Genomic DNA, 22,512 nt, shown 5'->3' with positions numbered 1-22,512 from the left:
CTGATGACTGTGGAATATTAGCCATTAGGCTAATAGCAGTAAGCTAACAGATCAAACAGATACACTCCAGCTAACATTAGCGTCCACAGTTGGACCCTTTGGATCATTCTGTTAAATATGGACCTAGATTATTAATTAGCCAGTGATAAAAATGAGTACATAACAGCTAACAGCAAAATAGGTGACGTGTTAGTGTGTGGAGTCGGACACTTTTGAGCTAACATTTAGGTCAAACTGATGTTACAAGGATGATGTTAGCTTAATTTATTGATAGCAAAAATTATTGTTTAATGTGAGCTGCTAACATTAGCTGTTAAATTATCAGTAGTGTGTGAACAAATAACAGGTCAAATACACAGTACATACATACATACATACACACATACATACATGCATGCATACATGCATACATACATACATATATGCATGCATACATGCATACATACATGCATACATACATACATGCATGCATACATACATACATGCATGCATACATACATACATACATGCATACATACACACATACATGCATGCATACATACATACATGCATGCATACATGCATGCATACATACATACTTACATACATGCATGCATACATACGTACATACATACATACATGCATACATACATACATGCTTACATACATGCATACATACATATATACATACATACATACATGCATGCGTACATACATGCTTACATACATGCACACATTCATACATACATGCATGCATACATACATACATATATACATACATGCTTACATACATGCATACATTCATACAGTGCATGCATGCATACAAACATACATACATACAGTACATACATACATGCATGCATGCATACATACATTCATACATACATACAGTACATACATACATACATACATACATGCATGCATATATACATACATGCATGCATACATACATACTTACATACATGCATGCATACATACGTACATGCATACATACATGCATGCATACGTACGTACATGCATGCATGCATACATACATGCTTACATACATGCATACATACATATATACATACATGCTTACATACATGCATACATTCATACAGTGCATGCATGCATACAAACATACATACATACAGTACATACATACATACATGCATGCAGACATACATACATACATGCATACAAACATACATACATACAGTACATACATACATGCATGCATACATACATACAGTACATACATACATACATACATACATACATACATACATACATACATGCATGCATACATACATACTTACATACATGCATGCATGCATACATACATGCATACATACATATATACATGCATACATACATACGTACATACATGCATGCATACATACATGCTTACATACATGCATACATTCATACATGCATGCATACATGCATGCATACATACATACATATATACATACATGCTTACATACATGCATACATTCATACAGTGCATGCATGCATACAAACATACATACATACAGTACATACATACATACATACATACATGCATGCATACATACATGCATACAAACATACATACATACAGTACATACATACATACATGCATGCATACATACATGCATACATACATACAGTACATACATACATACATACATACATACATGCAAACATACAGTACATCTATCATCTTTGGTTCCATCTACAGACTTTTTCATCTAATCTTGACTGTGACTCTGTGTTGTTTCTTGTTCATGTGTGTTCTCTGCTAACGTGTCCATGTGTAAATGTTTGTGTGTGTTTTCAGATCAGGGGATCAACATCTACAGAAAACCTCCCATCTACAAACAACACGGTACTGTTCCTTTTATTTACATGGATGACACAGGAACCCTAACCCTTTATGTACGTCACCTATGACCTGCTTTATGTTCAGCTAAATGTGTGTACATTGGGTCATGTGATCACCCCCCTGGTGTCATGTGATCACCCCCACCCACCAATGTCAGTGTCGAAGCCCTGTTTGAAGTCTGTCTCCGACCCTCGACTGTCCAAGACCTGCAGCTCCACATTATATAGACTACGTTTATATACACTGAATATATACACCAAAAAATATACACACAACACCTTTATATTCACTAAATATACACACCACCCCTTTATATACACTAAAAAATATACACACAACCCCTTTATATACACTAAAAAATGTACACACAACCCCTTTATATACACTAAAAATATACACACAACCCCTTTATATACACTAAATATACACACAACCCCTTTATATACGCCAAAAAATATACACACAACCCCTTTATATACACTAAATATACACACAACCCCTTTATATACACTGAATATACACACAACCCCTTTATATACACTAAATATACACACAACCCTTTTATATACACTAAATATACACACAACTCCTTTATGTACACTAAATATACACACGACCCCTTTATATACACTAAAAATATACACACAACCCCTTTACATACACTAAATTTACACACAACCCCTTTACATACACTAAAAATATACACACAACCCCTTTATATACACTAAATATACACACAACCCCTTTGTATACACTAAATATACACACAACCCCTTTATATACACTAAATATACACACAACCCCTTTGTATACACTAAATATACACACAACCCCTTTATATACACTAAATATACACACAACCCCTTTGTATACACTAAATATACGTACAACCCCTTTGTATACACTAAATATTACAAACTAAAATATGAAGAAATAATTCACTTAAATTGTTCAGTTTTTCTTCATTTTTGGATGTTTTTTTGTTCATCTCAGTGGTTTAAAGTAATAATAATATACACTTATATATTTATTTAGTTAGATATTTCACGTCGCTGTTAACAGTCCAAATGTACTTGTTTAAATCAGACAAACATTCCATCGTGAATCTAAATCCATTTCAGAATCAGTCAAATGTCTCATGTTCTGATTCTACTGTGTTCAAATGTTCATATGAAAGTGTCTCCAGAGGATAAACCTGCGTATATGTGCAGTGTCCACACTTCAAACATGTCTAATTCAAACCTATCCTACACAAGTGTCCGAATATGGACACAGATTCAGAACCACAGTGTCATATGAGTGTGCATGTAGACGTAGTCACTGTTTGAATCTGTCATTTACAGACGACAGTTCAGTATGTGTCTGACCTCTGACCTTTGCCCTTTAGGACCAGTACTGCCTTTACAGTTCAGTATGTGTCTGACCTCTGACCTGTAGGACCAGTACTGCCTTTACAGTTCAGTATGTGTCTGACCTCTGACCTTTGCCCTTTAGGACCAGTACTGCCTTTACAGTTCAGTATGTGTCTGACCTCTGACCTGTAGGACCAGTACTGCCTTTACAGTTCAGTATGTGTCTGACCTCTGACCTTTGCCCTTTAGGACCAGTACTGCCTTTACAGTTCAGTATGTGTCTGACCTCTGACCTGTAGGACCAGTACTGCCTTTACAGTTCAGTATGTGTCTGACCTCTGACCTTTGACCTTTAGGACCAGTACTGCCTTTAAGGACACGAATGCATTTCAGACGTCCAGGCTGGACGATAACAGACACATTCAAAACACTTACAATTATTATTATTTATTTACAGTTTTACACTTAGTTTTTTGCTTTAATCCAGATGCTTTTAAATTGTTTAAGTTGCAACAAAAAACTAGTGTTAGTCTAATTTTATGATTTAGTTCTTATTTAGTTCATTTTTTTCATAATAAATAATGACCACGTAAGTAACAAAAATAACCCTTTTAAACGCAGCGTCAAAGTCTTTTATTGATGCTTTTAAACTCTTCTTCATGGTCAGACTGGGATAAATCCTGAATATTTCACTCATTTTGAACTTTCACATCTGTTGATGCACTTTCATTCATGTATGTATAGTTTTAGATAGTTTTCTTGAGTTTGTCCATTTTGTTCCTTTTAATCCAAATATTTGACCGTCCAGTCGGACCCCCTTTGACTTTAAACTCAGACGTAGACTCAGGCCTTACGCCTTAAACTCAGACGTAGACTCAGGCCTTACGCCTTAAACTCAGACGTAGACTCAGGCCTTACGCCTTAAACTCAGACGTAGACTCAGGCCTTACGCCTTAAACTCAGAACCTAGACTCAGGCCTTACGCCTTAAACTCAGACGTAGACTCAGGCCTTAAGCCTTAAACTCAGACGTAGACTCAGGCCTTAAGCCTTAAACTCAGACGTAGACTCAGGCCTTAAGCCTTAAACTCAGACGTAGACTCAGGCCTTACGCCTTAAACTCAGACGTAGACTCAGGCCTTACGCCTTAAACTCAGACGTAGACTCAGGCCTTACGCCTTAAACTCAGACGTAGACTCAGGCCTTAAGCCTTAAACTCAGACGTAGGCTCACGCCTTAAGCCTTAAACTCAGACGTAGACTCAGGCCTTACACCTTAAACTCAGACGTAGACTCAGGCCTTACACCTTAAACTCAGACGTAGACTCAGGCCTTACACCTTAAACTCAGACGTAGACTCAGGCCTTACGCCTTAAACTCAGACGTAGGCTCACGCCTTACGCCTCACGGTGGCGGTCAGTCGCTGCAACGCTGTCCGTTATCGTCCAGCCTCCGGGACGTTTCTACTTGACCACCTGATGCTACCATGTTCACCTGTGGGTGAGTGAGACCTCCACACTGATAGATCAGTTGCCATGGTTACCAACCTAGATACGACCGCCGTAGCGCATCAAAGCAAATCGGCCGATGACATCATCAGATCCGCCACCTTCCCCGCTGCCCACGCTCCATCTGTGGACGACGGCTCCCGCAGCGAGGGCGACCGTCGGCCCTACTCTGTGGCTGTCATAGGTACAGTAGGCTCCGCCCGGGCATGTGCGCACCTCCCACCGCCGCTGCCCAGCCCCACACAGCCCCGCCCACTGCCCTAACTCCTCCTCCCTGGCACTTCTGCTGCCACTGCTTCTGTCCAGTCAGTCTGAGGACACGTCCAGTCAGTCTGCGGACTTGTCCAGTCCACGTCCAGTCAGTCTGAGGACACGTCCAGTCCACGTCCAGTCAGTCCGTGGATACGTCCAGTCAGTCTGAGGACACGTCCAGTCCACCAGCACACATTGTCCACCAACAGCACCAAAACAAAGAGACACGTGGTTTGGACAAGGACACCTGGAGCCAAAACCACCACCAGAACCATAAGACTGGAGTCAGACCAGAACCAGAACCAGAATACTGGAGTTAGACCAGAACCACAAGACTGGAGTTAGAGCAGAACCAGAACCACAAGACTGGAGTCAGACCAGAACCAGAACCAGAATACTGGAGTTAGACCAGAACCACAAGACTGGAGTTAGAGCAGAACCAGAACCACAAGACTGGAGTCAGACCAGAACCAGAACCAGAATACTGGAGTTAGACCAGAACCACAATACTGGAGTTAGAGCAGAACCAGAACCACAAGACTGGAGTCAGACCAGAACCACAATACTGGAGTTAGAGCAGAACCAGAACCACAAGACTGGAGTTAGACCAGAACCACAATACTGGAGTTAGAGCAGAACCAGAACCACAAGACTGGAGTTAGAGCAGAAGGACAGGACTGTCTGTTACAGCCACTCCATTCAAGTAAAATAAAAAAGTATCAGGAAGGAAATAATCAATACGACAGACAAAAAGGAAAACAAAAAATAAATAAATAATAATAATAATAAATTGTGTGTGTACATATATATATATATATATATATATATGTAACTCAGACATATACAAGCATATATATATATAACTGAAAAAAAAATAGTATACATAACATTGTAAGACACAACATTAGAACAGCAGTTTGTACAATATATACAAGACAATTTATAGTCAATATTATAAATAAATATCCATAATAATTGTGTAAAAATGTAATTGTGTGTAATTACAATGATGTGGTTGGTAACTCAACAAATTCTGTCTATGTAAACAAGTTTATAGAATTAAAAGAACCTCAGAAATGTCATTGAGAATAAATGTGGAAGTTTGAGTCAGAAGCATCTTTATTAAAGATATGAAAGTGCAAAAATTAACATAGATATTACATATAAATAGACAAATATTACATGTAAACAGACAGACATTACATATAAACAAACAGATATAACATGTAAACAGACATATTACATATAGACATAGATATTACATATAAATAGACATAGATATTACATATAAATAGACAGATATTACACATAAATAGCCATAGATATTACATATAAATAGACATAGATATTACATATAAATAGACATAGATATTACATATAAATAGACATAGATATTACATATAAATAGACATAGATATTACATATGAATAGGCAGATATTACATATAAATAGACATAGATATTACATATAAATAGACATAGATATTACATATGAATAGGCAGATATTACATATAAATAGACATAGATATTACATATAATTAAACATATATATTACATATAAATAGACATAGATATTACGTATAAATAGACAGATATTACATATAAATAGACATAGATATTACATATAATTAAACATAGATATTACATATAATTAAACATAGATATTACATATAAATAGACATAGATATTACATATAATTAAACATAGATATTACATATAAATAGACATAGATATTACATATAATTAAACATAGATATTACGTATAAATAGACAGATATTACATATAAATAGACAGATATTACACATAAATAGACATAGATATTACATATAAATAGACAGATATTACACATAAATAGACATAGATATTACATATAAATAGACAGATATTACATATAAATAGACATAGATATTACATATAAATAGACAGATATTACATATAAATAGACATAGATATTACATATAAATAGACATAGATATTACATATGAATAGGCAGATATTACATATAAATAGACATAGATATTACATATAATTGAACATATATATTACATATAAATAGACATAGATATTACGTATAAATAGACAGATATTACATATAAATAGACATAGATATTACATATAATTAAACATAGATATTACATATAATTAAACATAGATATTACATATAAATAGACATAGATATTACATATAATTAAACATAGATATTACATATAAATAGACATAGATATTACATATAATTAAACATAGATATTACGTATAAATAGACAGATATTACATATAAATAGACAGATATTACACATAAATAGCCATAGATATTATGTATAAATAGACAGATATTACATATAAATAGACATAGATATTACATATAAATAGACAGATATTACATATAAATAGACATAGATATTACATATAAATAGACATAGATATTACATATAAATAGACAGATATTACATATAAATAGACATAGATATTACATATAAATAGACAGATATTACACATAAATAGACATAGATATTACATATAAATAGACATAGATATTATGTATAAATAGACAGATATTACATATAAATAGACATAGATATTATGTATAAATAGACAGATATTACATATAAATAGACATAGATATTATGTATAAATAGACAGATATTACATATAAATAGACATAGATATTATGTATAAATAGACAGATATTACATATAAATAGACATAGATATTATGTATAAATAGACAGATATTACATATAAATAGACATAGATATTACATATAAATAGACAGATATTACATATAAATAGACATAGATATTACATATAAATAGACAGATATTACATATAAATAGACATAGATATTACATATAAATAGACAGATATTACATATAAATAGACATAGATATTACATATAAATAGACAGATATTACATATAAATAGACATAGATATTACATATAAATAGACAGATATTACATATAAATAGACATAGATATTACATATAAATAGACAGATATTACACATAAATAGCCATAGATATTACATATAAATAGACATAGATATTACATATAATTGGAGCCTTCCTGTCTTCTCCTGACGTGCTAAAGGCTAATGCTAATTGCTAAAGCTAATGCTAGGTGCTGTGTGTATTATGGGTAAAATCAGACAGAATTTCCCAGTGTGGATAATAAAGTGAGTTTTCCTTTAGCCTTGAAATACATTCAAAATAAAGTTTGAAATAGATGTTCTAAAATTCCTCCTAAATGCGTTGGTGTGTGTTGGTAATTAACGTTTGATCCTAAACTAAAACAGACTCAGTTGTGTTTCCAGTGTGAAAACCCCAGAGGACACACAGAGTTAACAGATGTGGAAGGGACACAGATATGGGCACTTCTAAACGTATAAATGTGACGTCTGTAGGAATAAAGGTCCTGTTCTGCAACGGAGGACAGGCCAACAATAAACTGGGTCTGAGTGATCTGAGTTAGAAAGAGGACCAAACCAACTGGACTAAAGACAGGTCTACAAGTGGACAGGTCTACAAGTGGACAGGTCCACAAGTGGACAGGTCTACAAGTGGACAGGTCTACAAGTGGACAGGTCCACAAGTGGACAGGTCTACAAGTGGACAGGTCCACAAGTGGACAGGTCTATGGAGACCATGTGATCACAGTGGGCGTGTCTGCAGAATGACCTGGGTGTTGCTGTTTTCGTTGTTGTTGCTGTTGTTCTTGCTGCTGTTCTTGCTGTTTCTGTTGTCATTGTTGTCGTTGTTGCTGTTTCATTTGCGTCCAGCTCCTGCTCAGGTTGCTCGTTCCTGGTTTCATTTGCGTCCAGCTCCTGCTCAGGTTGCTCGTTCCTGGTTTCATTTGCGTCCAGCTCCTGCTCAGGTTGCTCGTTGCTGGTTTCATTTGCATCCAGCTTTTGCTCAGGTTGCTCGATGCTGGTTTCATTTGCGTCCAGCTCCTGCTCGTTGTGGGATGTTTGTCCAACACGTCCAAACACAAATGACTCTGACAGAGATGACTGAGACTGACTTCAAACCATCTGTCTGTCTGTCCTTCCTTCTGTCTGTCTGTCCTTCCTTCTGTCTGTCCCACACCGTCCTGTCGTCTGTATCTGACGCTGGACTTCCACATCCGTCGTGTCCCCGTAGACCGACTGTGTCTGTCCGTCTGGTCAACTCTGTCTCACATTTGTGTTTCAGCTGCAGCATTCAACTCATCCTTTACTGTGTGTTTACACTGTGGATGGAATACATGTGTTCACCATGGACAGAGTTAGACTGGGGTTAGACTAGGATTAGACTGGGGTTAGACTGGAGTTAGACTGGGGTTAGACTAGGTTTAGACTGGAGTTAGACTGGGGTTAGACTAGGATTAGACTAGGATTAGACTGGGGTTAGACTGGAGTTAGACTGGGGTTAGACTGAGGTTAGACTAGGATTAGACCGGAGTTAGACTAGGATTAGACTGGGGTTAGACTGGAGTTAGACTGGGGTTAGACTAGGATTAGACTGGGGTTAGACTGGAGTTAGACTGGGGTTAGACTAGGTTTAGACTGGAGTTAGACTGGGGTTAGACTAGGATTAGACTGGGGTTAGACTGGAGTTAGACTGGGGTTAGACTAGGATTAGACTGGGGTTAGACTGGGGTTAGACTGAGGTTAGACTAGGATTAGACCGGAGTTAGACTAGGATTAGACTGGGGTTAGACTGGAGTTAGACTGGGGTTAGACTGGAGTTAGACTGGGGTTAGACTAGGATTAGACTGGGGTTAGACTGGAGTTAGACTGGGGTTAGACTAGGTTTAGACTGGAGTTAGACTGGGGTTAGACTAGGATTAGACTGGGGTTAGACTGGAGTTAGACTGGGGTTAGACTAGGATTAGACTGGGGTTAGACTGGGGTTAGACTAGGATTAGACTAGGATTAGACTGGGGTTAGACTGGAGTTAGACTGGGGTTAGACTAGGATTAGACTGGAGTTAGACTAGGATTAGACTGGGGTTAGACTGGAGTTAGACTGGGTTAGACTGGAGTTAGACTGGGGTTAGACTAGGATTAGACTGGGGTTAGACTGGGGTTAGACTGGAGTTAGACTGGGGTTAGACTAGGTTTAGACTGGAGTTAGACTGGGGTTAGACTAGGATTAGACTGGGGTTAGACTGGAGTTAGACTGGGGTTAGACTGGGGTTAGACTAGGGTTAGACTGGAGTTAGACTGGAGTTAGATTGGGATTAGACTGAGGTTAGACTAGGATTAGACTGGGGTGAGACTGGAGTTAGACTAGGATTAGACTAGACTAGGGTTAGACTAGAATTAGACTAGACCAGATTAGACTAGGATTACATTACATTAGATTAGAGTAGATTACATTACAGTAGGTTACATTAGATTAGATTACAGTAGATTCCATAATGCTCTGGTTTTTGGTGAATTCATGTCCATGTGTCAGTTCTGCTGTAAATCCACTAAGACTGAACTGACTCCATCCAGCCTGTCCTCCTCCTCTTCCTCCTCCTCTTCCTCCTCCTCTTCCTCCTCCTCTTCCTCCTCCTCTTCCTCCTCCTCCTCCTCTTCCTTCTCTTCCCCCTCCTCCTCCTCCTCTTCGTCTTCCTCCTCTTCCTCCTCCTCTCCTTCTTTCATTAGTCGTGCTATAAACTCACCTGTGCAGCATGTTTGGGTCCACACAGGTGTGTCCTTTCTATGTGTGATGTCACGGTGATGTCATGGTGATGTGTGGTGTCTATAGGGTCAGAGGGCAGGAGGCGGTCCCGAGAAGAGGAGGAGGAGGAGGCCTCGAAACGAAAACAGCTGCACGAGGAACATCTGAGCAAGGTTTGGACCGGAACAACAGCAGAACCACAACACCACCACAACACCACCACAACAGAACCACAGCAGAACCACAACAGAACAACAGCAGAACCACAACCACAACACAACCACAGCAGAACCACAACACAACCACAACACCACCACAACAGAACCACAGCAGAACCACAACAGAACAACAGCAGAACCACAACAGAACCACAGCAGAACCACAACAGAACAACAGCAGAACCACAACCACAACACAACCACAGCAGAACCACAACACAACCACAACACCACCACAACAGAACCACAGCAGAACCACAACACAACCACAACAACACCACAACAGAACCACAGCAGAACCACAACAGAACAACAGCAGAACCACAACAGAACCACAGCAGAACCACAACACAACCACAACACCACCACAACAGAACCACAGCAGAACCACAACAGAACAACAGCAGAACCACAACAGAACCACAGCAGAACCACAACAGAACAACAGCAGAACCACAACCACAACACAACCACAGCAGAACCACAACACAACCACAACACCACCACAACAGAACCACAGCAGAACCACAACACAACCACAACAACACCACAACAGAACCACAGCAGAACCACAACAGAACAACAGCAGAACCACAACAGAACCACAGCAGAACCACAACACCACCACAACACCACCACAACAGAACCACAGCAGAACCACAACAGAACAACAGCAGAACCACAACACCACCACAACACCACCACAACAGAACCACAGCAGAACCACAACAGAACAACAGCAGAACCACAACCACAACACAACCACAGCAGAACCACAACACAACCACAGCAGAACCACAACACCACCACAACACCACCACAACAGAACCACAGCAGAACCACAACAGAACAACAGCAGAACCACAACCACAACACAACCACAGCAGAACCACTACAGAACCACAACACAACCACAACACAACCACAGCAGAACCACTACAGAACCACAGCACAACCACAACACAACCACAACACCACCACAACAGAACCACAACAGAACAACAGCAGAACCACAACCACAACACAACCACAGCAGAACCACTACAGAACCACAACACAACCACAACACCACCACAACAGAACCACAGCAGAACCACAACAGAACAACAGCAGAACCACAACAGAACCACAACCACAACACAACCACAGCAGAACCACTATAGAACCACAACACAACCACAGCAGAACCACTACAGAATCACACCACAACCACAACACAACCACAGCAGAACCACAACACAACCACAGCAGAACCACTACAGAACCACAGCACAACCACAACACAACCACAGCACAACCACAACACAACCACAGTGGAACCAGCGGATTTCATGATCTCAGTCTGATTTCAGTGATTTCAGTCTGATTTCATAATTTCAGTGATTTTCATCTGATTTAACGATTTCAGTCTGATTTCATGTTTTCAGTCTAATTTCAGTGATTTCAGTCGGATTTCATGATCTCAGTTGCATTTCAGTGATTTCACTCTGATTTCAGTTTGATTTCATGATTTCAGTTTTATTTAAGTGATTTCAGTTTGATTCTGGTCTGATTTTAGTCTGATTTCATGATTTTGGTGATTTCAGTCTGAATTCAGTTTTATTTCAGTGATTTCGGTTTGATTTCGGTCTGATTTCATGTTTTCAATCTGATTTCAGTTATTTTAGTGATTTCAGTCTGATTACATGATCTCAGTCTGATTTAAGTGATTTCAGTCTGATTTCAGTGGTTTCGGTCTGATTTCATTATTTCAGTCTGACTTCATGATTTCCGTCTGATTTCAGTGATTTCAGTCTGAATTCAGTTTGATTTCATGATTTCAGTTTTATTTAAGTGATTTCAGTTTGATGTCAGTGAAATCAGTCTGATTTCAGTGATTTCAGTCTGATTTCATGATTTCAGTGATTTCACAGCAGAACCGCATTGGAACTGCAACAGAACCACAGCAGAACCACATTATTACCACAGTATAACCACAACAGAACCACATCAGAACCACAGCAGAACCCGGTCCATGAGGATCAGGGGGTTGATGTTGGGTGTTAAAGTGGTTCTGGTGGTCTTGGTTCTGTTCCAGATCCAGTCCGGTTTGGGGAAGTTGATCCTGAAGGAGGAGATGGAGAAAGACCAGATCCGAGAGCGCCACGCCCGCAGTCTGTCAGCGCAGCGCTACGAGTCCAAACACAACAACGGAGACGCAGGTGGGTTTAGACACACAGGTCCAAACGGGTCCAGATGGTCCACACAAACGGCTCCAGATGTTCAGTCCAAAAAGTCCACATAAACACACACACACAGAAGTTGTCAGTCTGTTTCAGACATACTCTGTCAGTTTTTGTTTTTGGTTGATTTTTTTTTGTTCAGTTTGTTAATTTTTTTGTTGATTTTGTTGATTATTTAGTTTGTTTTCATTGTTTTGAACTGGACCAACACTCCTGAATATGTCACTGATTTACAGATGGAATGTTCAGAGGTTAAAGGTCATCAGATGTTTGTTCAATAGTCAAACACACACACACTTCACTGTCTAATGCCCAGTTTCCACTACGTGGTATCGACTCGGCCTTTTTGCGTTTCCATTAAGAAAAAGGACCTGGAATCTGGTACCTGGTACTAGTTTTTTGGTATCACCTCCGCCAAGGTTCCAGGACTGGGGACCAGATACTAAAAGGTGACGTATGAACACTGCAGACCACTGATTGGTCAGACAGTTGTCTCTGTGCCCCGCCCTTTTACAAAAACAGATGTGTTAGTGGACAGTAAATCTGTGGGCTCATTAACCCACATGAGAACAGATAAACTCCACCAGGGTCGGTCCAGGACATTCAGTCTGTGGTGGAAGACGCAAAAATTCAGATGAGACAACACACAACGAGCGAGTTTATCAGCAACTCTGAGCAGACGCCGCATCGCTATGACGACCAGGTACTGTAAAGTCAGTAGTATCCTGGGATGGGAACGGTCTGTGGGAATACTGAGCCGAGCCGGTTCCATGTTGTGGAAACGCGGGATAAATGGTTCCTGCTGTTCCAGTAGAATGAGGTTAGACCCGCTGTTGGTGGGGAGGCCTGGGACTTTCTTTTTTTTCTTTTTTTTTTTTGCACTTACTTCTTCTTTTTTTGTACTTACTTCTCTATTTTTGTACTCATTTCTTTTTTTTTTGGTACTTCTTTCTAACCCTCTGTCTGTTTCAGATCCGACCTCTCCGACCAAAACCAACTCTTTACCAGGTTACGGCAGAAACGGCCTTCATCGGGTGAGCGCTGCTTCCTTTAACTGTCCTCCAGTGGCTTATGGAACCACACAAAACAAACACAAACTAGGCTGTTTTTAAAAGAAATATAGTCTTTTTTAAATAAATATAAACTATTTTTTTTTTTTTTTTTTTTTAAATAACTCTAACCCAGTGTTAAATCTACTCTGTGGACCCGGTGTTAAATCTACTGAGTTGGACCCAGTGTTAAATCTACTCTGTGGACCCAGTGTTAAATCTACTCTGTGGACTCAGTGTTCAATCTACTCTGTGGGACCCAGTGTTAAATGTACTCTGTGGGACCCAGTTTTAAATCTACTCTGTGGACCCAATGTTAAATCTTCTGTGTTGGACCCAGTGTTAAATCTACTCTGTGGACCCAGTGTTAAATCTACTCTGTGGACCCAGTGTTAAATCTTCTGTGTTGGACCCAGTGTTAAATCTACTCTGTGGACCCAGTGTTAAATCTACTCTGTGGACCCAGTGTTAAATCTACTCTGTGGACTCAGTGTTCAATCTGCTCTGTGGGACCCAGTGTTAAATGTACTCTGTGGGACCCAGTTTTAAATCTACTCTGTGGACCCAGTGTTAAATCTACTGTGTTGGACCCAGTTTTAAATCTACTCTGTGGACCCAGTGTTAAATCTACTGTGTTGGACCCAGTGTTAAATCTACTCTGTGGACCCAGTGTTAAATGTACTCTGTGGGACCCAGTGTTAAATCTACTCTGTTGGACCCATTGTTAAATCTACTCTGTTGGACCCATTGTTAAATCTACTCTGTGGACCCAGTGTTAAATCTACTCTATGGGACCCAGTTTTAAATCTACTCTGTGGACCCAGTGTTAAATCTACTCTGTGGACTCAGTGTTCAATCTGCTCTGTGGGACCCAGTGTTAAATGTACTCTGTGGGACCCAGTTTTAAATCTACTCTGTGGACCCAGTGTTAAATCTACTGTGTTGGACCCAGTGTTAAATCTACTCTGTGGACCCAGTGTTAAATGTACTCTGTGGGACCCAGTTTTAAATCTACTCTGTGGACCCAGTGTTAAATCTACTGTGTTGGACCCAGTGTTAAATCTACTCTGTGGACCCAGTGTTAAATGTACTCTGTGGGACCCAGTGTTAAATCTACTCTGTTGGACCCATTGTTAAATCTACTCTGTGGACCCATTGTTAAATCTACTCTGTTAGACCCAGTGTTAAATCTACTCTGTTAGACCCAGTGTTAAATCTACTGTGTTGGACTCAGTGTTAAATCTACACTGCGGATCCAGTGTTAAATCTACTGTGTTGGACCCAGTGTTAAATCTACTGTGTTGGACCCACTGTTAAATCTACTCTGTTGGACCCATTGTTAAATCTACTCTGTGGACCCAGTGTTAAATCTACTCTGTTAGACCCAGTGTTAAATCTACTCTGTTAGACCCAGTGTTAAATCTACTGTGTTGCCTCAGTGTTAAATCTACTGTGTTGGACCCAGCGTTAAATGTACTCTGGTGGACCCAGTGTTATATCTACTCTGTGGTCCCAGTGTGAACCGGTCTAACTGTGTCCTGTGTTTGTCCGTCCCTTCAGCCCCAGTCCACAGACTTCACCCAGTACAACAGCTACGGGGACATGTGTGGAGGAGGACGAGGTGAGACCCGGACCAGGACCCAGACCAGACCCAGAACCGGACCAGGACCCAGACCAGACCCAGAACAAGGACCTGACCCAGACCAGGATCTAGACCAGAACCAAACCCAGAACCAGACCAGGACCAAGACCCAGACCAGACCTAGAACCAGGACCTGACCCAGACCAGACCAGAACCAGACCCAGGCCAGACCCAGAACCGGACCAGGACCCAGACCCAGACCCAGACCCAGACCAGACCAGACCAGACCAGACCCAGTATGTGTACCCTGTCAGGTCTTAGATCCAGTCCATTAACTGTGTGTCATTTTTGTCATTTTCTGTCCTTGTCATCCTGCAGATTTTCAGGTATGTGTCTCATCTGCTTCCACACATGCATGCTCCTCCCCCTGCTCCTCCCCCTGCACCGTAGATTGGCCTGCTCATGGGTTTTACCCCCCCCCCCCCCCATGTCTTGAATGCACCCCCCCCCTCCTGCTCCATGCTTGTGCATCAGTGTTGGTGTTGTGTCCACTCTGGGTTCACCGTGCACCGTCTGTAACCCTTTAACCCCCGACACAGTCTGTCTGCTGTGGACCTGCGTCTGGTTCAGCTTCATGCAGATGTGCTGCTGTTCCTGTACTGCACTTTGGTTTGGTTTGACTGTGGGTTTGAGGCTCAAAACAGGTGGAAGAACAGAAAAACACAAAGCCCAAAAAATTATCCAGCATGAGAAAAAAGAGAACAGCCTAACAGAGAACAGAAAAAAATCCTTAGAGTGGATCATTTTTTGGGGGCTGTTCTCAGTTTTTTCTTATAGTGGATCATTTTGGGGCTGTTGCACCTCTGGGCCACCGTACTTCCTGCCTCACCGTATGTTTTCCATGTTCTGTCTGTTACTGGTGATGCTGTCCATCTAGTTTGAATATAGCATTGTGGAAATCAGGTTTTGGGGAAAAAAGAAAAAAAAAAAAGTTGAACATTGAACAAATGGTTGAATTGATCTGAATATTTAAATGTGTCATCAGTTCAGACGGTCAGGGGTTAAAGGGTTAATGCCCCCCCACCCCCACCCCACCCCCGGTGCAGTGCTCCACCCATGGGCTCCTGTGGTCTGTGCTGTTGTGTCCTGTTCATAAATGCACACACAGACGTCCTCAGTCCTGTTCATAAATGCACACACAGATGTCCTCAGCCCTGTTCATAAATGCACACACAGACGTCCTCAGTCCTGTTCATAAATGCACACACAGACGTCCTCTGTCCTGTTCATAAATGCACACACAGATGTCCTCAGCCCTGTTCATAAATGCACACAGACGTCCTCAGTCCTGTTCATAAATGCACACACAGACGTCCTCTGTCCTGTTCATAAATGCACACACAGACGTCCTCAGTCCTGTTCATAAATGCACACACAGACGTCCTCAGCCCTGTTCATAAATGCACACACAGACGTCCTCAGTCCTGTTCATAAATGCACACACAGACGTCCTCAGTCCTGTTCATAAATGCACACAGACGTCCTCAGTCCTGTTCATAAATGCACACACAGACGTCCTCTGTCCTGTTCATAAATGCACACACAGACGTCCTCAGTCCTGTTCATAAATGCACACACAGATGTCCTCAGCCCTGTTCATAAATGCACACACAGACGTCCTCAGTCCTGTTCATAAATGCACACACAGACGTCCTCAGTCCTGTTCATAAATGCACACAGACGTCCTCAGTCCTGTTCATAAATGCACACACAGACGTCCTCAGTCCTGTTCATAAATGCACACAGACGTCCTCAGTCCTGTTCATAAATGCACACACAGACGTCCTCAGTCCTGTTCATAAATGCACACACAGACGTCCTCAGTCCTGTTCATAAATGCACACAGACGTCCTCAGTCCTGTTCATAAATGCACACACAGACGTCCTCAGTCCTGTTCATAAATGCACACACAGACGTCCTCAGTCCTGTTCATAAATGCACAGACGTCCTCAGTCCTGTTCATAAATGCACACACAGACGTCCTCAGTCCTGTTCATAAATGCACACAGACGTCCTCAGTCCTGTTCATAAATGCACACAGACGTCCTCAGTCCTGTTCATAAATGCACACACAGACGTCCTCAGTCCTGTTCATAAATGCACACACAACGTCCTCAGTCCTGTTCATAAATGCACACAGACGTCCTCAGTCCTGTTCATAAATGCACACAGACGTCCTCAGTCCTGTTCATAAATGCACACACAGACGTCCTCAGTCCTGTTCATAAATGCACACAGACGTCCTCAGTCCTGTTCATAAATGCACACACAGACGTCCTCAGTCCTGTTCATAAATGCACACACAGACGTCCTCAGTCCTGTTCATAAATGCACAGACGTCCTCAGTCCTGTTCATAAATGCACACACAGACGTCCTCAGTCCTGTTCATAAATGCACACAGACGTCCTCAGTCCTGTTCATAAATGCACACAGACGTCCTCAGTCCTGTTCATAAATGCACACACAGACGTCCTCAGTCCTGTTCATAAATGCACACACAGACGTCCTCAGTCCTGTTCATAAATGCACACACAGACGTCCTCAGTCCTGTTCATAAATGCACACAGACGTCCTCAGTCCTGTTCATAAATGCACACACAGACGTCCTCAGTCCTGTTCATAAATGCACACAGACGTCCTCAGTCCTGTTCATAAATGCACACACAGACGTCCTCAGTCCTGTTCATAAATGCACACACAGACGTCCTCAGTCCTGTTCATAAATGCACACACAGACGTCCTCAGTCCTGTTCATAAATGCACACAGACGTCCTCAGTCCTGTTCATAAATGCACACAGACGTTCTCAGTCCTGTTCATAAATGCACACACAGACGTCCTCAGTCCTGTTCATAAATGCACACAGACGTCCTCAGTCCTGTTCATAAATGCACACAGACGTCCTCAGTCCTGTTCATAAATGCACACAGACGTCCTCAGTCCTGTTCAGTGGACGGTGTCTCCGCTCTGATTGGACATGTGTGGTGTCCTTCACCCGCCCCCCCCCCCACTCTATCACATGTGTGTATGTTCTGTCCTGTAGCACATTAAGGACGGCCGTGCAGCTCTGGCCAGGATGGACAGGGGCGTATCTATGCCTAATATGTTGGAGCCAAAAGCAAGTATCCTCTTCTTTTTGTACTGATGACATCACTGTTTCAGGATTGACTCTGTTCACATTTCAACATGTGATAGGCAGATAGGGAGGCCAAGCCCCGCCCCCATCTGTGGGACCGCCCCCAAATCCACTTCAAAGAAAACACCCAGAGACGCATGAACCATCCACAAGCCAGGATGGACAGAGACAGGGGGGAGACGGGGAGGAGACAGAGGACAGGCAGGGGGGAGACGGGGAGGAGACAGGCAGGGGGGAGACGGGGAGGAGACAGAGGACAGGCAGGGGGGAGACGGGGAGGAGACAGAGGACAGGCAGGGGGGAGACGGGGAGGAGACAGAGGACAGGCAGGGGGGAGACGGGGAGGAGACAGAGGACAGGCAGGGGGGAGACGGGGAGGAGATAGAGGACAGGCAGGGGGGAGACGGGGAGGAGATAGAGGACAGGCAGGGGGGAGACGGGGAGGAGATAGAGGACAGGCAGGGTGGAGACGGGGAGGAGACAGAGGACAGGCAGGGGGGAGACGGGGAGGAGACAGAGGACAGGCAGGGGGGAGACGGGGAGGAGATAGAGGACAGGCAGGGGGGAGACGGGGAGGAGACAGAGGACAGGCAGGGGGGAGACGGGGAGGAGACAGAGGACAGGCAGGGGGGAGACGGGGAGGAGACAGAGGACAGGCAGGGAGGAGACAGAGGACAGGCAGGGGGGAGACGGGGAGGAGATAGAGGACAGGCAGGGAGGAGACAGAGGACAGGCAGGGGGGAGACGGGGAGGAGATAGAGGACAGGCAGGGGGGAGACGGGGAGGAGACAGAGGACAGGCAGGGGGGAGACGGGGAGGAGACAGAGGACAGGCAGGGGGGAGACGGGGAGGAGATAGAGGACAGGCAGGGGGGAGACGGGGAGGAGATAGAGGACAGGCAGGGGGGAGACGGGGAGGAGACAGAGGACAGGCAGGGGGGAGACGGGGAGGAGATAGAGGACAGGCAGGGGGGAGACGGGGAGGAGACAGAGGACAGGCAGGGGGGAGACGGGGAGGAGATAGAGGACAGGCAGGGGGGAGACGGGGAGGAGACAGAGGACAGGCAGGGGGGAGACGGGGAGGAGACAGAGGACAGGCAGGGGGGAGACGGGGAGGAGATAGAGGACAGGCAGGGGGGAGACGGGGAGGAGACAGAGGACAGGCAGGGGGGAGACGGGGAGGAGACAGAGGACAGGCAGGGGGGAGACGGGGAGGAGATAGAGGACAGGCAGGGGGGAGACGGGGAGGAGACAGAGGACAGGCAGGGGGGAGACGGGGAGGAGACAGAGGACAGGCAGGGAGGAGACAGAGGACAGGCAGGGGGGAGACGGGGAGGAGATAGAGGACAGGCAGGGAGGAGACAGAGGACAGGCAGGGGGGAGACGGGGAGGAGATAGAGGACAGGCAGGGGGGAGACGGGGAGGAGACAGAGGACAGGCAGGGGGGAGACGGGGAGGAGACAGAGGACAGGCAGGGAGGAGACAGAGGACAGGCAGGGGGGAGACGGGGAGGAGATAGAGGACAGGCAGGGGGGAGACGGGGAGGAGATAGAGGACAGGCAGGGGGGAGACGGGGAGGAGACAGAGGACAGGCAGGGGGGAGACGGGGAGGAGATAGAGGACAGGCAGGGGGGAGACGGGGAGGAGACAGAGGACAGGCAGGGGGGAGACGGGGAGGAGATAGAGGACAGGCAGGGGGGAGACGGGGAGGAGACAGAGGACAGGCAGGGGGGAGACGGGGAGGAGATAGAGGACAGGCAGGGGGGAGACGGGGAGGAGACAGAGGACGGGCAGGGGGGAGACGGGGAGGAGACAGAGGACAGGCAGGGGGGAGATGGGGAGGAGATAGAGGACAGGCAGGGGGGAGATGGGGAGGAGACAGAGGACAGGCAGGGGGGAGACGGGGAGGAGACAGAGGACAGGCAGGGGGGAGACGGGGAGGAGACAGAGGACAGGCAGGGGGGAGACATGAGAGCAGAAGTGAAACCTGTCTACTTCCATCTAATGTGGAAGTTCTAAAGAAGGTTTTGTGTCTTAAACCTGGAAGAAAGTTCCAGACTGAACATGAATTAGACTGAGTCTGAATTAGAATGAACCAAATGAAGCCAATAAGCAAGAAATGGGAAAAAAAAAAAGTTTAAAGGAGAAGAAGAAGGAGGACAAAAGGACAAAGTCATCCATAAAATATAAAAATGAACCAAAAAAATACTGATGCCATTGAACTGGGTTAAATCTGGTTTTAAACTGGGTTAAATCTGGTTTTAAACTGGGTTAAATCTGGTCTAAATACTGATGCCGTTGAACTGGGTTGGTTCAGGATCAGAAACACCCCTGACTTCCATCCTGTTTTATCTGAAGTTTGGTCCTTTGAGGCACCGCAGAAAGGGGCGGGGCTTGGCCTCTTTATCAGCAGTAAATGTAAACGTCCGTTGCGTTTGAAGGTCGGAGTCGATCAGACAGCGCCATGCTTTCAACGTGGGGACATGGGAGGAGTTAGCATGTCGCTTCAGGAGCTGCCCACTCACTAGTGCTTAGCATCACTAGCGCTTAGCATGCTGGCTTCTCCATGCTCATCTGCACATGGCTTGGACTCCAGCGGTGGACGCTGTCTGGATCAGACAGAGGAGAACAGGCTCCGATCAGCTAATGCTAACAGACGGCTAGAACCAGTGTGGGGGGAGGAGTCAGTACAGACCCCCCCTTCTGGTACAATGCCCCCTACTCAGGTCCAGCACCCTCCTTAGGTCCAACCCCCTCCTCAGGTCCAGCCCCCTACCATGGTCCAGCCCCCTCCTTAGGTCCAACCCCCTCCTCAGGTCCAGCCACCTTCCCTGGTCCAGCCCCCTCTTTAGGTCCAGCCCCCTCCTCCTCAGGTCCGGCCACCTTTCCTGGTCCAACCCCCTCCTTAGGTCCAGCCCCCTCCTCCTCAGGTCCGGCCACCTTCCCTGGTCCAGCCCCCTCCTTAGGTCCAGCCCCCTCCTCCTCAGGTCCGGCCACCTTCCCTAGTCCAGCCCCCTCCTTAGGTCCAGCCCCCTCCTCCTCAGGTCCGGCCACCTTTCCAGGTCCAGCCCCCTCCTTAGGTCCAGCCCCCTCCTCAGGTCCAGCCCCCTCCTTAGGTCCAGCCCTCTTCCCTTGTCCAGCCCCCTCCTCAGGTTTCAACTCCCCCCCCCCCTTTAGGTCCAGCCCACCCCCCCAGTGGTTCCCATGTGGACTCACTGGTCCTTGGTCCTAAATCCTGTTTGTAGTTCTTATTCTTGGACTAAAACTACCGACTCTTACTTCCTGTTTCCTGTTTGATCCGTTTCCTGTGTTGCACGTTTTAAAACCAAGTCCAGAGTCAGTGTTAACACTGAAGAAGCACCTGCACTCACCTGAACACACACACACACACACACACCTGTTCACCCAGTGTTCCCACTGCACACACACACACACTCTCTCTCTCTCTCTGTGTCTCTCTCTCTCTCTCTCTCTCTCTGTATCTGTCTCTGTCTCTCTCTCTCTGTGTCTCTCTCTCTCTCTCTCTCTGTATCTCTCTCTGTCTCTCTCTGTATCTGTCTCTCTCTCTCTCTCTCTCTCTGTGTATCTGTCTCTCTCTCTCTCTCTGTCTCTCTCTCTCTCTGTATCTGTCTCTCTCTCTCTCTCTCTCTGTCTCTCTCTCTCTGT

General features: G+C 44.0%; 1 protein-coding gene across 1 annotated transcript in view; it reads left to right on the top strand.

The window, feature by feature from the left end:
• The first annotated feature begins 4,710 nt into the window (after nucleotides 1-4,710).
• LOC115416858 (B box and SPRY domain-containing protein-like) overlaps nucleotides 4,711-22,512 on the top strand; it is a 36,075-nt gene continuing 18,273 nt past the window's right edge. The window contains exons 1-8 of the mRNA XM_030130737.1: nucleotides 4,711-4,867; nucleotides 10,667-10,752; nucleotides 12,875-12,998; nucleotides 13,992-14,053; nucleotides 15,629-15,689; nucleotides 16,029-16,036; nucleotides 18,907-19,048; nucleotides 21,609-21,998. Of these exons, the coding sequence (XP_029986597.1) occupies nucleotides 4,711-4,867; nucleotides 10,667-10,752; nucleotides 12,875-12,998; nucleotides 13,992-14,053; nucleotides 15,629-15,689; nucleotides 16,029-16,036; nucleotides 18,907-19,048; nucleotides 21,609-21,998 (1,030 nt within the window). The remainder of the gene's footprint in view (nucleotides 4,868-10,666; nucleotides 10,753-12,874; nucleotides 12,999-13,991; nucleotides 14,054-15,628; nucleotides 15,690-16,028; nucleotides 16,037-18,906; nucleotides 19,049-21,608; nucleotides 21,999-22,512) is intronic.

Source organism: Sphaeramia orbicularis, unplaced genomic scaffold (assembly GCF_902148855.1).
Source record: "Sphaeramia orbicularis unplaced genomic scaffold, fSphaOr1.1, whole genome shotgun sequence".
NCBI lineage: Eukaryota > Metazoa > Chordata > Actinopteri > Kurtiformes > Apogonidae > Sphaeramia > Sphaeramia orbicularis.
The sequence above is the reverse complement of the archived record's forward strand: the minus strand, read 5'-3'. Positions and strand labels throughout refer to the sequence as shown.